The sequence below is a fragment of the Balaenoptera ricei genome, chromosome 9, assembly GCF_028023285.1.
Source record: "Balaenoptera ricei isolate mBalRic1 chromosome 9, mBalRic1.hap2, whole genome shotgun sequence".
Classification (NCBI taxonomy): Eukaryota; Metazoa; Chordata; class Mammalia; order Artiodactyla; family Balaenopteridae; genus Balaenoptera; species Balaenoptera ricei.
Genome location: NC_082647.1, coordinates 27,939,406 through 27,959,099, shown reverse-complemented (window position 1 = coordinate 27,959,099; position 19,694 = coordinate 27,939,406). Strand labels below are relative to the sequence as shown.

Below are 19,694 nucleotides of genomic sequence, written 5' to 3'. Positions count from 1 at the left end.
CTCATGAGATCACCTAGGGCCCTGAGAGTTGCTCACTGATCTTCTCAGTTATCTCCTTTACACTCTCTTTCTGGGTTCCCAGACCGTTCCCTCCCCAGATCCATTTGAGATTAGGGTAGACACAGCTTATCTGATAGTGACCCTGCATTCCTACACTATTCCCTTAGTTTCCCTACACACTGCTCACGCTTTATAAGAAGTCCCTTTATAAATAAACTCTCCTTGAATTATCCTCTTTTGAACCTATTTCCTGTTAAGATTGACTCATATACCGTTGTTCATCATTGTACGTCCCTGACATGCATGTGGTCAAGGTTATTCCTTTGGTTTATTAGGGAAAGGAATTGTTATAGTTTACTTGACCATTTTTATTGTTCTTACAGAGTTTCATCATTGCCCCACAGGGAGTTTTTCTACCATAGAATAAAATATAGTTCCACTGTTCACCCTGTTTTCCAGTATGGAATGCACTTTTTTGTTTGTTTATAGTTTGTTTTTTCATTGAAATTTTGAGAAGAATGGAAGATGAAAGTAGAAGATAAAATGTGAAGATTCAAATCCCTATATTAAAACATAGCATCTTTTATCCTATATGTAAAGATTTTCATGAAAGAGAATTCTATAATGTTTCCTCTCATCCGTATACTGACTATTCTCTTGTAACTACATTTTTTTCTAAAATAAATTTTTTGAGTTGAAAGTTAAGCCTAGCTTTTGTTTGCCTGTTGATTTTAACTATAATATAATGTAGTTGAAATTTTTAAAACTTTTAATGTGAAAATAAGTAAAAATAAAATGTTCTCTTTAAAATATTAATTTCAGTAACAAAATTATATTAAATTTAACACTAACAATAAAGCATTTGTATAGGGATGTTTTCTCTTCATACAACTTATGACACTATGAAAAACAATTAAAATCAATAAAAGATAAAATTCTACTTCCGTATTGTGTGACCTCTGTATTACTCTATTAGCAGGGGACAAAAATGCGAATCATCAAATAGTCCTGGATCTTTTAAGGACTAGGCCTGTGGATATCTATAATCTTAGATGTTGGTTCTGATTGATGTTTCTTTCTGATCTCATCTACTTCACCATCACCAAGTAAAAATGAAGCCAGCACTGGAATTTGTGAAAAATAGTTCTTAGCCAGGAAATGTTTGTGTTTGATCTTGTGAATAAACAAGGGTTCATATCCCTGAAAAGAAAAGAAAATCAAATTCTATTAAATGTCACAAATATATTTTGCCAAGTAAAAACACTTTTATGCCTCAGTGCCTTTACTTGTCAGTTCTTTCAGCCCAGAAAACATTTATTCTCACTTTGTCCATCATCTTTCGGGGCTCAGCTTTTATGACGCTTTAATCTGGAAGCCTTTCTTGATTATCCCTCTGACCTAAGTCTAAACTAACCCTTCCTTCTTCCATACTTGCAAGCACTTTCATGTATTTTAATTGTAATATGTAGTTCATTCTGCCTTGAATTTCACTATTTACTTGCGAGTCTCTTCCATGATAATAAGGAAGACTCCTTAAAGATTCAAACTGGGTCTTTTTTTTTTTTTAATATTTATTTATTTATTTTGGCTGCGCTGGGTCTTAGTTGCAGCACAAGGGATCTTTTTTTAGTTGTGGCACGTGGGCTTCTTAGTTGCAGCACTAGTTCCCCGATCAGGGATCGAACCTGGGCCCCCTCCATTGGGAGCGTGGAGTCTGACCAACTGGACCACCAGGGAAGTCCCTCAAACTGGGTCTTTTTCATACATGTGTGTCTTGGCACCATAAGGTAAAGAGTCAATCAATATTTTTGTGTGAATGCTCTTGCCACCTTAGTTCTCTTTAAATCTATTTCAATACTGATACAATTACCCACTTGAATTTTTTTTTCCAATATTCGTCCTTCCCTCTATATCTCCAGAGTTCAAAATAAAGATCACAATGGTGCTGTGACAACATAAGCTTCTCTTTAGTCACCCTTTTTACTACCTTAGATATAAGTCTAGGTAGGCATTCTTTTCTGTTTCTCTTCTCTGTTTCTCTTCTGTTTCTCTTCTCTGTCTTCTAAACAGAAAATAATCTTCCTGCCTTTATCAAATCTTTGTGCCTTTCCATTTTTATTTGTTCATAATTAATTGTTAGGCTTCTTGTCTCTCCACAGCTGTAGCAGCACTTTGAACTTTCTCCGTTATGTAGCTTTGCCACATTATAAGACACTCTGTTTTCTAATGAGAGGGGCACACTGCTAGTTGCCAACCCAATATTCATTCTCTCTTGTACTCATATTTAGAGACCCGACTCTATATAGGGGCCTTATTTTGTATTTTGTGATGTGCTCAGCTTTCTTAGGCTTTATTATAGCTAGGGGTGGCCATATGACAAGTTTCTGACATATATATGTGTGTGTGTGTGTGTGTGTGTGTGTGTGTATATATATACACATACATATGTGTGTATGTGTATATATATATACACACATATATGGCATTAACATATATATTTACATATACACACATGTATATATGTACATTTTTTAAAAAGAAGTCATTGGATAAAGCTTACAGGGAAGCTTTTTAGGAGTGGGAAGACTCACCTGTCAAGTACCTTTAGGCTTTTGCCACATCTAGGAGGTGGATATAATGCAGAAGATGAAGTAGCTATCTGTCTCTAAGAGTACACAATCATTAGGATTAAAGCCAAAGGTTAAATATGGCTGAGGAAGAAGTTAGAAGGCCTGGGTTTCTGAGAGCATTGTGGAGCTACCATACAAGCCCCCAGATGCCAAACTCTGGATTCCTATTATATAAGACAACTAACCCCATATTTGATTAAATCATTATATTGCTTAGTCTGTTATTTGCAGCTAAACTCAAGCAACTGAAACAATGAAGTATTGTATCCATTACATTTCCTTGCTTTTCCCCAAGCACTTATCACAATATCCGGCAGATTCAAAAGCAAATTCTGGTTGAATTAATAAATACTGTCTATTCTCTTTATTAATCATTTTTTTTTTTTTTGGTTTTTTTTGGCTGCGTTGGGTCTTTGTTGCTGTGCATGGGCTTTCTCTAGTTGTGGCGAGTGGGGGCCGCTCTTCGTTGTGGTGTGTGGGCTTCTCACTGCGGTGGCTTCTCTTGCTGTGGAGCACGGGCTCTAGGCGTGCGGGCTTCAGTAGTTGTGGCACGTGGGCTCAGTAGTTGTGGCTCGTGGGCTCTAGAGCGCAGGCTCAGTAGTTGTGGCATGTGGGCTTAGTTGCTCCATGGCATGTGGGATCTTCCCAGACCAGGGCTCGAACCCATGTCCCCTGCATTGGCAGGTGGATTCTTAACCACTGAGCCACCAGGGAAGCCCCTCTTTATTAATCTTAATTGACCCTTCTTTTCAACCAAATCACAAATACTACCTGTACCTCCTCCTAAAATTTGTTTTCTGAAAGGTTAGATATCTCCTTACTAAGATATCTCCTTACTAAAGATCCTTCCATAGTGTCAAGTCAAGATAAAGAAAGCCCTGGAGAAAAGGAGCCAAAGGATGTGGCATTCTTAAAGAAAGCATTATGTAGAAATATCCTGGGCTTATTTTAAAGTTTCCTCTCTATGGTATATATGTATATATACACAATGGAATATTATTCAGCCATAAAAAAGAATGAAATTCCACCATTAGCAACAACACAGATGACCTAGAGAGTATTATACTTAGGGAAATAAGTCAGAGAGAGAAAGACAAATACTCTATATTATCACTTACATGTACAATCTAAAAAATAAAACAAATGTATATAACAAAACAGAAACAGAGTCACAGATACAGAGAAAAAACTAGTGGCTGCCAATGGGGAAAAGGAAGGCGGTGGGGCAAGATAGGAGTATGGATTAAGAGGCACAAACTACTATGTATAAATAAATAAGCAACAAGAATATATTGTACAGCATAGGCAAATATGGCCATTGTTTTATAATAACTTTAAGTAGAGTATAATCTATACAAATATTGAATTGCTGTGCTGTACACCTGAAACTAACATAATATTATAAATCAGCTATACTTCAATTTTTAAAAAAAAGTTTCCTCTCTACAGACAAATTCACCAGGTCAAAATACTCATTTAACCTTATTCCAACACTTCTTAGCACATATTTCATTCAAGAAATACTAACACATTTCTGTTATACAACATTAAACAAAACATGTAGAGAATTTTATAGGTTTTCAAAGTGCATAAATAAAGGCAAAAAGTAATCATTAAAGATGAGAATAGCACAATACGGTACATACAATAAAAGGAACAATAAGTAACTCTTAAAGAATAATATAATATGGAAAAATATCCAATATCCATTATCCCCATTTTATAGATGAGAAAACTGGGGCATTGAGACATTAACAAACTTGCCCAACTTCTCCCAGCTCATAAGTGATAGAGCCAGAATTCAAAGCTCTAATCTACTTTAATCCTTTATACCAATTTCATGTTTTTCGCTAACCTTTATAAAATTTTGCGAAGCAAAGAAGGCAGGTCTTAAGGTCTTGCAGATCGTTAGTGACAGAAATGGGGAAATACTGGGTCAGGTGTCTTGACTTTAAATCCACTATTGTCCTACTCTGGCCATTGCACACACCAGGAGAAACTGATCTGCCTCATATACAGTTCAAAGAACAGAAGTCTTTTTCCATGCTTTTCCTACAATTTGCATCATGATTGCAGGAGTCAAGATTATTTTAATTTTTGAGTATTTTTTTTACTCAATGAGATAGCAAATACCTCTGTGCATTTAGGAAATTCTGAAATTACCACAAGACATAAACTATTCTTTAACTAGCCTGAATATTAATACTTAAAAGATTACACCAGCCCAAAACCATAAAAAGGCAATTTTTTTAGTTTGTCTGAAATGACAATTATATTTGAAGTCATTTCTTTATTTACACTAGGGTTGCTTGGCGTAAATGGAGCTCTATTTACAGAAATTCAATAAGATCCTGAAATTAGAAATGCATGTGAATAGAACATTTAATTTGATACTGCAGGAATTTGATTAAATACACAAAGGGAGTTGTGTGCATTAATTGAAGAAGCAGTGGAATATCAGCTTTGGGAATGAACTTCAATCCCACTATGGGTCCTATATGAAACACTATTGCTAGTATTGGCTAGGCTTTCAGTGATTAAATATTTATGAGGCAGCTTAGTTTACTAAATACAATATTTAACATAGCTTCAGTTTCTTGTTACCCTTTCCTTCAGTCCCTAGAGTAAAATTTTTCTTAGCCTGACTTCTAATGGAAAATTATTCCAAAAAGTTAAAAATTTAACTAGTTTCTCCTCTTTACTCCTTCCCCCTCCCTAATAAAAACACAGGCAGGAAATAGCATGATTCAAAATGACTATTATATTTGAAGTCATTTCTTTATTTTCCCTTAGCTGACATCTTGCATGGAATTAAAGCACAGCAATTTAATCAGTAGAAGGCAGAGAATCAATATCAGCTGTTGGGATCATAGGCTTGCTTAGTATAAATGGAGCTTTCTGGGAACTCATCAGGGACCCCTCAATTCTGTTCATCAAAATGTTTTACAGATTGCATCTTATAAATTACTGGAATTAAATGGTATTTAATTTTTACAGTGCTTTCCCCACTACTAGTTAGGTGGAAGCAAATGAAAAATGAAGCCTCAGAACTATACCCCATCAGTATGATTGCCATTTTGGGCACAAAATTATGAACAGAATTTATTTGAGAATCTACTGTGCTTTTAGGCAGACTTGTGATGATTAATCAAAGGACAGACTCTAGGTTTCAAAATACCTATCTGGTGATAATAATCATTTATTCATTCAACAAATACTTATTAATTCCCTAGTCTGTGACACTGTTGTAGGTATTAGAGATATAGGCACAAATAAACTAAACAATATCCCTGTTCTTACGGAATTTACTGTGGAACTAATGCACTTGAACTTGCTATTATTAGGAGGGTCTGGTTTCATGTTAGGTACTTGAAAGACTTTCAGATGTCTTATCTTTACCTTTTATGTGTCTTAGCTTCCTTTCAATTTTAATCTCTGCCATACATATCATCCATGTATTTTGTTACTGTTATCCATGGGTTCTCTGTTTCTTAATCCAATGGAAGTATTTAACTTATGCATGGAATGTAGTAAAAGGCAGTCAAGTTACCTCTAATAATTCCAATGACCAAATTAAGGTCCCAAATAAAGTTTGACCTCCTTACCTCTTCAACACTCTTTAGCTTGAGATGAGTAGTGCCTTCATCTTTGGTAAGAAGAATGCAGTTCCAGGGCGACCACTCCAAGGACTTATCCCACCTGACCATGACCAGATCATTGAGATCGTTCCAGGCGCTGAGCACTGACTGGGATGCCCAGATGTTCTCAGTCAGGTACTGAATATCTTGTAGCTGCGTGTCAAAACATTTGTGAAAAACAATGTTTTCTTCTAAACATAAAATTTTAAAGTATTCTATTACTTGAGAAAACACATTATACTGAGTATATTTTTTAAAGGAAAACATTATTCATGAGGCTTTCTGTGCACATAGCTTCTTATTTCTCATCAAATCTCTGCTCATTCTGCCCAAACCATATGTTACCAGTCTCACAATCATGACTGCATCTTTAAGCCAGAGTAAGCTGTGTATATTTCTTCCAGTATGCTAATTTTACCTTACATTTATATGGTATTAAGTACTTTTCAAAATTCATTAGTAACTATCATCTTATCCTCAGGGTTACTGCAGATCATTCTATTCCCATTTTACAAATGAGGAAATTAAGATTTAATAAATAAGTAATTCGCTTAGTGTTATTAAAAACTTCATTGTTTTAATGAAAAAAGAGGGAAAAGGGAAGAAATGAAATAACTGTTTTAAAACTTTTTAAAAAAAATTTAAACCATATTAGCTAAAGCTCTTGAAATGACTTTTTGTCACAAGGTCTGCATATTAAACTTAGAATTGCCAGAGAGGCAAGCTTCACAAAGAATAAACATAGGAAGAAGAACCATTATTTTAATAGGTTTGGATGGGAAAGCAGAAATCTTTTCTGTAAAATCAATGGACAAATTTCATCCGTGATTGGCAACATTTACTGATCATACCTGCATCAGGAAAGCAATTTTAGAATCATCTTCATAATCAGCTTCTGAATAGTAAAGTCGTTGAAGTAAACATTTGTACTTCAAACATGATTCTCGTTTTTGAGTCTCATTGTCAAGGTTAATGCAGTGACGACAGCGGTAAATGTGGTGTGAGGTGGATGATACAGCAAACTCTGTAGAAGGCAAATACAGCTGGCAACTGATGCAAAAGTAAATCTTCTTATAAAACTTCAGTGGGTCTTGAGGGACCTAAATGAAAGAAAGAAAGGAAAGAAAGGAAAGGAAGGAAGGAAGGAAGGGAGGAAGGAAGAAAGAAAGAAAGAAAGAAAGAAAGAAACTATAACAGCCAGGCCAAATGCTAAGGGCTAATTTACCTTAGAATGAGATAAAAAGTTGGTTAATTTTAAAGTCATATTTTTTCCTTAACTTCCTACTCTATGCAAAATTTAAATTTCAAGTAGTATTCATTTACCCTGCCAAAATATTAAAAATCTCTATTATTCATAAACTTTTAGATATACATGGTAAAATCACCTAGAAAATTAACTGACTGAAAAAAAATGAGTAGGTAGAGGCTTTGAGTTGCGATAGTAAGAAAACTTTCCAAAAAGAAAAGAAAAGAAAGTGCTTTGGCACTTATTTTTAAGAATTTAGATTTTTGGTGCTATGCTCTGTTAATTATTTTTACAGGCAATAGCTAGATTCACATAGCAATAAAAGCTCACTAAACCACGTATTGTTCTCTTTTCATTTATCTTAACACTAAATTTAGATTGGCTCAATTATCAGTATTCAAAATTTGAAACTCTGCATTATATGGTAGTTCTATTTTTAATTTTTTGAGGAACCTCCATAATGTTACATTTCCACTAACAGTGCACAAGGATTCCCTTTTTTCCACATCCTTGCCAACACTTGTTACCCTTTGTCTTTTTGAGTAGACATTTTAACTTTGGTGAGATGATATTTCACTGAGCTTTTGATTTGCATTTCTTTGATTAGTGATAATGAGCACTTTTTCATGTACATGTTGGCCATTTGTATGTCTTCTTTGGGAAAATGTTTATTCAGGTCCTTTGCCCATTTTTAAATTGGATTAAAATTATTTTGTCATTGAGTTGTACATGTTGTTTTTGATACTAACTCATTGGATAAATGGTTTGCAAATATTTTCTCCCATTCCATAGGTTGCTTTCATTTTGTTGAATTCTTTCCTTTGTTGTGCAAAAACTTTTTAGGTTGATACAATCCCATTTGTCTATTTTTGCTGTTGTTGCCTTTGCTTTTGCTGTCATGAGCAAAAAATTGTTGCCAAAGCCAATGTCAAGAAACTTTTCCTCTATGTTTTCTTCTAGTAGATTTACAGTTTCAGGTCTTACATTTAAATAATTAATCCATTTTGAGTCGATTTTTGTATGTGGTGTGAGATAAGGGCCCAATTTCATTTTTTTTGCATGTGGCTGTCCAGTTTTCCCAACACCATTTATTGAAGAGACTGTCCTTTCCCCGTTGTGTATTCTTGGCTCCTTTGTTGTAAATTAATTGACCATATAAGTATGGGTTAATTTCTGGGCTCTCGATTCTGTTTCATTGATCTATGTGTCTGTTTTTATGCCAATAATATACTGTTTTGATTACTATAGCATTGTAATATAGTTTGAAATCAGGAAGCATGATGCCTCCAGCTTTGCTCTTCTTTCTCAAGATTGCTTTGGTTACTCTGGGTCTTTTGTGTTTCCATACAAATTTTAGGATTTTTTTTTTTCTATCTCTGTGAAAAATGCCATTGGAATTTTGATAGGGATTGCACTGAAGCTGTAGATCACTTTGGGTAGTATGGACATTTTAACAATATTAACTCTTCCAAAAATTTCTTAAATACAAAACAAACAATAAAAGCATGATCCATTTTAAAAATGAACAAATTGAACGTCATCAAAACAAAAACTTCTGCTCTGTTAGAGATACGGTTAAAAGAATAAAAAGACAAGCCACAGACTGAGAAAATATTTGCATATCATGTATCTTACAAAGGACTTATATGCAAAATATATTAAAAATTTCAATAACGAGAAAATAAACAACTCAACTGAAAAAATGGGAGTGACAAAAGATATGTGGAGACACTTCACCAAAAAGATATATGGATGGCAAAAACGTGCATGAAAAGATGCTTAATATTATTACTCATCAGGAAAATGCAGATTAAAATACTACACACCTATTAGAATTCCAAAAATGAAATAAAAACTGACAATACCAAGTGCTGACAAGGATGCAAAGCAACTGGAACTCTCATACATTGCAGATGGGGTGCAACATGGTATAATCAGTTTGGAAAAATGTTTGGCAGTCTTTATAAAGGTAAATATGCATTTACCATATGACTCAACAATCCCACTTCCTAGGTATTTAACCCCAAACAACCAACTTACACAAAAACTCACAATTGAGTGTTCGTAGTGACTTTATTCACAAAAGCCCCAAACTCTAAACAATTTAATGTCCTACAATTGTAAATAGATAAACTCTGGTACACCCAGACCATAAAAATATTATTCAGTTATAACAAAAAGCTAATGATACACTGAAAACATATGGGTGAATATCAAATACAATATGCTAAATGAAGGAAGCCAGTCTCGAAAGACTACAGGCATACCTTGGAGATATTACAGGTTCAGTTTCAGACCACTGAAGTAAAACGAATAATAGCAATAAAGAAAGTCACACGAATTTTTTTGTTTCCCAGTGCATATAAAGTTATGTTTACACTATACTGTAGTCTGTTAAATGTGCAATAGCATTAAGTCTAAAAAAACAATGTACGTAATTAAAAATACTTTATTACTTAAAGATGCTATCATCTGAGTCTTCTTTTTTCTGGTGAAGGGTCTTGCCCTCCTTAAGGGCTACTGACTGGTCAGGATGATGATTGCTGAAGTTTGGGGTAGCTGTGGCAGCTTCTTAAAATAAGACAACAATCAAGTTTGCTGCACTGATTGACTCTTCCTTTCATTATGCTAACGGTTTCTCAGTAGCATGCAATACTGTTTGACAGCATTTTACCCACAGTAGAACTTCTTTCAAAATTGGATGACTCCTCTCAAACCTTGCCACTGCTTCATCAACTAAGTTTATGTAATATTCTAAATCATTTGTTGTGATTCCAACAATCTTCACGGCATCTTCACCAAAAGTAGATTCCATTCCAATAAACCACTTTCTTTGCTCAGCCATAAGAAGCAACTCCTCATTTATTAAAGTTTTATCATGAGTTGGAGCAATTCAATTACATCTTCAGGCTCCACTTCTAATTCTAGTTCTCTTGCTATTCTCACCACATCTGCAGTTACTTCCTCCACTAAGGTCTTGAATCCATCAAAGTCATCCATGAGGGATGGAATAAACTTCTTCCAAACTCCTGTTAATGTTGATATTTTGACCTCTTCCCACTGGTCACAAATGCTCTTAATGGCATCTAGAATTATGAATCCTTTCCAGAAGGTTTTCAATTTACTTTGCCCACATCCATCAGAGGAGTCATTATCTATGGCAGCTGTAGCCTTATGAAATGTATTTATATATTTTTAAATATTATTGAAATATAGTTGATGTACAATATTATGTTAGTTTCAGATGTTCTACATAATGATTTAACATTTGCATACAATATGAAATGATCATCTGGATAAGTCTAGTAACCACCTGTCCCAGTACAAAGTTATTACAATATTATCGACCATATTCCTTATGCTGTATATTATCTCCCTGTGACTTATTTACTACATAACTAGAGGTTTGTACCTCCTAATCCCCTTCAACTATTTCGCCCCCCCCGACCCTTTTACTTCTGGCAATCACCTGTTCATTCTCTGTGTCTACGAGTCTCTTTTCGTTTTGCTTTGTTTTTTTACTTTTTAGATTCTACATATAAGTGAGGTTGTGCAGTATTTTTCTTTCTCTGTCTGACTTATTTCACTTAGCATAATACCTTCTAGATCCATCCATGTTGTAGCAAATGGTAAGATCTCATCTTTATGGCTAATACTTCATTGTGTGTGTGTGTTGGTGTGTATATATATATATATATACACACACATACCACATCTTCTTTATCCATTTGTCTATCAATAGATAATTAGCTTGCTTCCATATCTTGGCTTTTATAAACAGTACTGCAATGAACACTGGAATACACATATCTTTTCAAATTAGTCTTTTTGTTTTCTTTGGGTAAATACACAGAAGTGAAATTGCTGGGTTACATGGCAGTCCTATTTTTAATTTTTTGAGGAAGCTCCACATTGTTTTCCACAGCGGCTGTACCAATATAAATTCTACCAACAGTGCACAAGGGTTCCCTGTTCTCCGTTTCCTCACCAACCTTTGTTATTTGTTGTCTTTTTGATGATGGCTCTTCCACAGGTGTGAGGTGATATCTCATGGTGGTTTTTATTTGCATTTCCCCGATGATTAGTGATGTTGAGCACATTTTCACGCGTCTGTTGGCAATCTGTATGTCTTCCTTGGAAAAACGTCTATTCAGGTCCTATGCCCATTTTTAATCCTGTTGTTTGTTTGTTTTTGATGTTGGGTTGTATGCATTCTTTGTATATTTTGAATATTAACCTCTTATTAGACATTTCATTTGGAAATATCATCTCGCATTCAGTATGCTGCCTTTTCATTTTATTGATAGTTTCATTCACTGTGCAAAAGATTTTTAGTTTGATGTCCTCCCATTCACTTATTTTTGGCTTTGTTTCCCTTGCCTGAGGGCACGTATCCAAAAAATACTTCTAAGACCGATGTCAAAGAGCATACTGCCTAGGTTTTCTTCTAAGAGTTTTAAGGTTTCAGGTTTTACATTTAAGTCTTTATTCCATTAAGTGGATTTTTGTATTTGGTGTGATAAAGTAGTCCAGTTTGATTCTTTTGCATGTGGCTGTCCAGTTTTCCCAGCACCATTTACTGAAGAGACTGTCTTTTCCCCCAGTGTGTTTTCTTGCCTTCTTTGTCATAGATTAATTGTCCATATAAATGTGGGTTTGTTTCTGGGCTCTGTATTCTGTTCCACTGATCTATGGATCTGTTTTTGTGCCAGTACCATACTGTTTTGATTACTGTAGCTTTGTAGTACAGTCTGAAGTCAAGGAGCATGATACCTCCAGCTTTGTTCTTCTTTCTCAAGATTGTTTTCACTATTCAAAGTCTTTTGTGTTTCCATACACATTTTAGAACTATTTGTTCTAGTTCTGTGGAAAATGCCCTTGGAATTTTGAAAGTGGTTGCATTAAATCTGTAGATTGCCTTGGATATTATGTAATTTTAACAATATTAATTCTTCCATTTGTTTATGTCATCTTCAATTTCTCTCATCAATGTCATAGTTTTCTGAGTACAAGTTTTACCTCGTTGGTTAGACTTATTCCTAGGTATTGTATTCTCCTTGATGTAATTATAAATGGGATTGTTTTCTTAATTTCTCTTTCTGAGAGTTTGTTATTAGTGTATAGATATGCAACAGATTTCTGTATATTAATTTTGTATCCTGCAACTTTACTGAATTCATTGATGAATTCTAATAGCTTTTTGGTGTTATCTTTAGGATTTTCTCTACATAGTATCATGTCATCTGCAAATAGTGATAGTTTTACTTCCTTCTTTCCAATTTGAATTCCCTTCATTTCTTTTTCTTGTATGATTACTGTGGTTAGGATTGCCAATACTATGTTGAATAAAAGTGGCAAGAGTGGGCATCCTTGTCTTGTTCTTGATCTTAGAGGAAATGCTTTCAGCTTTCCACTATTGAATATGATGTTGGTTGTAGGTTTGTCATATATGGCCTTTATTATGTTGAGGTATGTTCCCTCTATACCCACTTTGTTGAGAGATTTTATCACAAATGAATGTTGAAGTTTGTCAAAGCTTTTTCCACATCTATTGAGTTGATCTTATAATTTTCATTCTTCAATTTGTTAATGTGGTGTATCACACTGATTTGCAGCATTGACATTCTTGCAGCCCAGAGATAAATCCCACTTGATCATGGTGTATGATCCTTCCAGTGTGTTACTGAATTCGGTTTGCTAACATTTTGTTGAGGACTTTTGCATCTATGTTCATCAGTGGTATTGGCACGTAATTTTCTGTGATGTCTTTGTCTGGTTTCAGTATCAGGGTGATGCTGGCCTCATAGAATGAGTTTGGAAGTATTCCTTCCTCTTCAGTTTTTTGGAGTAGTTTGAGAAGGACAGATGTTAACTCTTCTTTAAATGTTTGGTAGAATTTCCTGTGAAGCAGTCTAGTCCTGAACTTTTACTTGTTGGGAGTTTTTGATTACTGATTCAATTTCATTACTGGTAATTGGTCTGTTCATATTTTCTATTTCTTCCAGGTTCAGTCTTGGGAGATTGTATGTTTCTAGGAATTTATCCATTTCTTCTAGGTTGTCCACTTTATTGGTGTGTAATTGTTCATAAGAATCTCTTATGATCCTCTAATTTCTGTGGTGTTGGTTGTAACTTCTCTTTCATTTCTGATTTTATTGATTTGGCCCCTCGTTTTTTCTTGATGAGTCTGGCAAAAAGTTTATCAATTTTGTTTATCTTTTCAAAGAACCAGTTCTTAGTTTCATTGATATTAGTCTCTATTTATTTCTGCTCTGATCTGTATTATTTCTTTCCTTCTACTAACTTTAGGTTTTGTTTGTTCTTCTTTTTCTAGTTCCTTTAGGTGTAATGTTAGGTTGTTTATTTTGAGATTTTTCTTATTTCCTGAGGTAGGCTTGTATCACTATCAGCTTCCCTCTTAGAACTGCTTCTGCTGAATCCCACTGATTTTGTCTTTCCATTTTTATTGTCTCCACGTATTTTTTTTTATTTCCTCTTTGATTTATTCAGTGACCCATGTTTAGCAGCATATTATTTAACCTCCAAATGTTTGTGCTTTTTGTAGTTTTTTTTTTCTCGCAGTTGATTTCTAGTCTCATAGCACTGTGGTTGGAAAAGATGCTTGATATGATTTCAATCTTCTTAAATTTATTGAGACTTGTTTCGTGGCCTAGCATGAAATCTATCCTGGAGAATGTACCATGAGCACTTCAAAAGAATGTGCGTTCTGCTGCTTTTGGATGGAATGTTTTATATATATATATATATGTTCATTAAGCCATTTGGTCTAACGTGTCGTTTAAGGCCAGTGTTTCCTTACTGATTTTCTGTCTGGATGATCTGTCCATTGATGGAAGTGGTATGTTAAAAACCTCTACTATTATTGTGTTATTGTCAATTTCTCCCTTTACATTTATTGATATTTGTTTTATGTACCTAGGTAATCCTATGTTGGGTGCACATATATTTACAATTGTTATATTCTTATTGGATTGATTGCTTTATAACTATGTAATGTCCTTTGTCTCTTGGAACAGTCTTTGTTTTAAAGTCTATTTTTTTAAATAAATAAATTTATTTATTTATTTATTTATTTATTTTTGGCTGAGTTGGGTCTTTGTTGCTGCACACGGCCTTTCTCTAGTTGCGGCGAGCAGGGGCTACTCTTTGTTGCTGCGCACAGCCTTTCTCTAGTTGCAGCAAGCAGGGGCTACTCTTTGTTGCAGTGTGCAGGCTTCTCATTGCGGTGGCTTCCTTTGTTTCAGAGCACAGGCTCTAGGCGTGCGGGCTTCAGTAGTTGTGGCTCGTGGGCTCTAGAGCGCAGGCTCAGTAGTTGTGGCATACGGGCTTAGTTGCTCCACAGAATGTGGGATCTTCCTGGACCAGGGCTTGAACCTGTGTCCCCTGCATTGGCAGGCAGATTCTTAACAACTGTGCCACCAGGGAAGCCCTTAAAGTCTATTTTTGTCTGATTTAAATATTGCTACCCCAGCTTTCTTTTTGCTTTCATTTGCCTGGAATACCCTCTTCCATCCCTTCACTCTCAGTCTGTCTGCTTCTTTAAATCTGAAGTAAGTTTCTTGTAAGTAGCATATACACGGGTCTTGGGGGTTTTTTTATCCATTCAGCCATTCCATGTCTTTTAATTGAAGCATTTAGTCCATTTACATTTAAAGAAATTATTGATAGGAATGTACTTATAACCATTTTGTCCACTGTTTTCTGGTTGTTGTGTAGTCTTTTATTGTTGTTTTTGTTGTTCCTTTCTTTTTTTGCTCTCTTCCCTTATGATTTGATGACTACCTTTAGTGTTATGTTTGGATTGTTTTCTCTTTTGTGTGTGTATCTATTATAGGTATTTGTTTTGTGGTTACCATGAGGTTCATATATAACAACACATATATTTTATGTTGATGATCTCTTAAGTTCAAACAGATTCTAATAACCCTGCATTTTTACTTCACTACCCACCACTGCCATGTTTAATATTTTTGACATCATATTTTACATCTTTTTGTTCTGTATATCCCTTAACTACTTATTGTGGATATAGATGATTTTACTACTTTTGTCTTTTAACCTTCCTACTAGCTTTATAAGTGGTTGATCTCCTATCTTTACAGTATGTTTCCCTTTACCAATGAGATCTTTCCTTTTATAATTTTCATATTTCTAGTTGTGGTCTTTTCTCTTCTGCTCAGAGAAGTCCCTTTAACATTTCTTGTAAAGGTGGTTTAGTGATGCTGAATTCTTTTAGCTTTTGCTTGTCTATAAACCTCTATCTCTCTTTCAAATCTGAACAATAGCCTTGTCAAGTTGAATATTCTTGGTGGTAGGTTTTTCCCCATCATCACTTCAAATATATTGTGCCAATCCCTTCTGGCTTGCAAAGTTTCTGCTGAAAAGCCAGCCGATAGTATTATGAGAGTTTCCTGGTATACTACTAGTTGATTTTCTCCTGCTGCTTTTAAGATTCTTTGTTTGTCTTTAATTTTTTCCATTTAAATTATAATGTGTCTTAATGTGAACATCTTCGGGTTCATCTTGTTTCGAGGCTCTCTGTGCTTCCTGAACCTGGATGTCAGTTTCCTTTCCCAGGTTAGGGAAGCTTTAAGCTATTATTACTTCAAATAAGTTCTCTGCCTCTTTCTCTCTCTCATCACCTTTTGGGACCCCTATAATGTGGATGTTAGTATGCTTGATGTTGTCCCAGAGGTCTCTTAAACTATCCTCATTTTTTTAAATTCCTTTTTTTCTTTTTTTTCCATTGAGCTTGGGTGATTTTTCACTACTCTGTCTTCCAGTTTGCTGACCATTTCCTCTGTATCACCTAATCTACTGTTGATTCTTCCTAGTGTATTTTTTATTTCAGTTATTGTATTCTTAAGCTCTGTTTGGTTCATCTTTATATTTCCTAACTCTGTGTTAAACTTCTCACTGTGTTCATCCATTCTTCCTCTGAGTTCATTGAGCATCTCTATGATCATTACCTTGAACTGTTTATTGGGTAGATTTCTTATCTTCACTTATTTAGTTTTTTCTGACGTTTTGTCTTGTGCCTTCGTTTGGAACATATTCCTCTGTCTCCTCATTTTGCCTAATTCTCTGTATTTATTTCTATGTATTAGGTAGTTCGGTTATGTTTCCCAAACTTGGAAACATGGACTTACATAGGAGATGTCCTGTGGAGCCAAGCAGCACATTCCCCTCTGGTCACCAGAGCTATATACTCTAAAAGTGGCCCCTGTGTGGGCTGCGTGGGCTCTTCTGTGTGGCAGGGCCAACTACTGTGGTCATGCTGTTAGGCAGGGCTGGCCTCTGGCCCTGTTGGCTGCCAGGCCCTGCCTCGTGTGGTGGCTGCCAGACCACTGGTTGGCTGGTAAGCCCCTGGTGCTAACAGACCAGAGGGAGGACTCCTAAATGGCGCTTGACAGCATCAGTGTCTTCTGTGGTAGAATGAGCTTCCAAAATGGCTGCCTCCAATGTCTATGTCCCCAGAGGGAGTCCCAGTTGCCTCCTGCATCGCCAGGAGGCTCTCCAAGATCAGCAAGTGGGTCTGACTCAGGTTCCTCTCAAACTGCTGCCTCTGCGCTGGGACTCAGAGCATGTGAGATTTTGTGCATGCCCTTTAAGAGCAGAGTCTCTGTTTTCTACAGCCCTCTAGCTTTCCCATATGCAAGCTCTACTTGCCTTCAAAGCCAGATGTTCTGGGGGCTCGTCTTCCTGGTGCAGAACCCCTGGGCTGGGGAGCCCAATGGTGGGTTCGGACCCTTCACTCCTTGGAAAGAACCTCTGCAATTGTGATTATCCTCCCACTTTATGGGTCACCTACCCAGGGGTGTGGGTCTTGACTCTACCACATCTCTATCCCTCCTACCCTTCTCCTTGAGGTTCCTTCTTTACATCTTTAGTTGTGGGAAATCCTTTCTGATCATCTTTAGGTTGTTCTCATAGATAGTTGTTCTGTAAATAGTTGTAATTTTGCAGGGAGGAAGTGAGCTCAGGCCTTCCTACTCTGCCATCTTGGCCACATCTCTTCATGAAATGTATTTCTTAAATAATAAGACTTGAAAGTCAAAATTACTCCTTAATCCACAGGCTGCAGAATGAATGCTATGTTAGCAGGCATGAAAACAAAATTAATCTCATTGTACATCTCCATCTGAGCTCCTTCATGACTAGGTTCATTGTCAATAAGCAGTAATATTTTGAATGGAATCTTCTTTTTCTGAGCAGTAGGTCTCAACAGTGGGCTTAAAATATTAACTAAACCATTGTAGGAAAGAGATGTGCTGTCATACAAACTCTGTTGTTGCATTTATAGAGCACAGGCAGAGTAGCTTGGGCATAATTCTTAAGGACCCTAGAATTTTCAGAATAGTGAATGAGCACTGGCTTCAACTTAAAGTCACCAGCTGCATTAGCCCCTAACATGAGAGTCAGCCTGTTCTTTGAAGCTTTGAAGCCAGGAATTCACTTCTTCTCTATAGCTAGGAAAGTCCTAGATAGCATCTTCTTGCAATATAAGGCCATTTCATCTATACTGAAAATCTGCTGCGAAGTGTAGCCACCTTCATTATTTTAGCTAGAACTTCTGGATACCTTGCTGCTTCTGCATTAGCACTTTCTATTTCACCTTGCACTTTTATGTTATGGAGAAAGCTTCTTTCCCTAAACCTCATGAACCAACTTCTGCTGGATTGAAACTTTTCTTCTGCAGCTTTCTTACCTCTCTCAACCTTCATAAAAATAAAGAGAGTTAGGGCCTTGCTCTGGAAGAGGCTTTGGCTTATGGAAATGTTATGGCTGGTTTGATCTTCTATCTAGACCACTCAAACTCTCTCCATATCCGCAATAGGGCTGTTTCACTTTCTTAGCACTCATGTGTTCACTGAAGTAGCACTTTTAATTTCCTTCAAGAACTTTTCCTTTGCATTTACAAGTTGACTAACTATTTAGTGCAAGAGGCTTAACTTTTGGCCTATCTCAGCTTTCGACAAGCCTTCCTCACTAAGTTTAATCATTTCTAGCTTCCAATTTAAAGGGAGAGGTGTGCAACTCTTCCTTTCACTTGAACTCTTAGAGGCTGTTGTAGGGTTATTAATTGGCCTAATTTCAATAATGTTGTGTCTCAGGGGATAGGGAAACCTGAGGAGAGGGAGAGAGTTGGAAGTACCACCAGTTGGTGGAGCAGTCAGGACACACACACATCAATTAAGTCCGTTGTTTTATGTGAGTGAGGTCCAAGGTGCCCCAAAACAATTACAATAGTAACATCAAAGATCAGTGACCACAGATCACTGCAACAAATATAACAATAATGAAAAAGCCTGAAACATTCCGAGAATTACCAAAATGTGACACAGAGACACAAAGTGAGCAAATACTGTTGGAAAAATTGTGCCAACAGACTTGCTCAATGCAGGGTTGTCACAACCTTCAATTTGTAAAAAAAAAAAAAAAAAAAGATAAAAGAAAAAACACACACACACAGTATCTGCAAAGCTCAGTAAAGTGAAGTGCAATAAGACATGGTATACTTGTACATAGCATATCATTCCATTTATGTGACAGTCTAGGTTAGGTATAACTATAGAAATAAAATTCTGATCAGTGTTTGCCAAGGGTTAGGTAGCCAGGGGAAGGGCTGATTACAAAGTAGCAGCATGAGGGAATTTGGGGGAGGTGATAAGACTATTTTTTATCTTGATTGTGCTGTTGGCTGTTGATTACATGACTCTGAATTTGTCAAAACTCACCAAAAAGATTGAATTTTACCAAAGGTAAATTTAAAAAGTGAATAAAATGATACAATGTTATATGAATGTGTAGAATATTAAATTCTATTATACTACTGCAAGCATATAAAAACTGAGTAAGTCTATAGAAGACTAAAAGGTAGCTTGGAAAAATGAAACACCGATGTGAATAAGAAATAATTCAATGGTCAACTCTTCTCTTGAACTTTTGTTATATTTTGAAATTATCTTGCAATACAGTTAAGTTTCAAAACTTCATTAAAAAGAAAGACTATAAAAAACAAACAATTTTAATTTTTCTAAAAATTTTGACTAAATATTGAGATTTTGTTTATGTTAAAAAAGCAAAATACATGTTTAGTCAGCTTCTTAAATAGATTATTAGTCTAAACATAATCACTGGAACAAAACGCTGTTTCAA

The 19,694-nt window shown here is 35.7% G+C and overlaps 1 protein-coding gene across 4 annotated transcripts in view; it reads right to left on the bottom strand.

Moving 5' to 3' along the window:
- Positions 1-985: 985 nt before the first annotated feature.
- The window catches only part of IQUB (IQ motif and ubiquitin domain containing), a 73,339-nt gene continuing 54,630 nt past the window's right edge, over positions 986-19,694 (bottom strand). For all 4 annotated transcript variants that reach the window (XM_059933488.1, XM_059933491.1, XM_059933490.1 and 1 more), the window contains 3 exons: positions 7,120-7,368; positions 6,236-6,421; positions 986-1,200 (listed from right to left, as the gene is read on the bottom strand). In XM_059933488.1, coding sequence (XP_059789471.1) covers positions 1,018-1,200; positions 6,236-6,421; positions 7,120-7,368 — 618 coding nt within the window. In that variant the 3' untranslated portion in view covers positions 986-1,017. The remainder of the gene's footprint in view (positions 1,201-6,235; positions 6,422-7,119; positions 7,369-19,694) is intronic.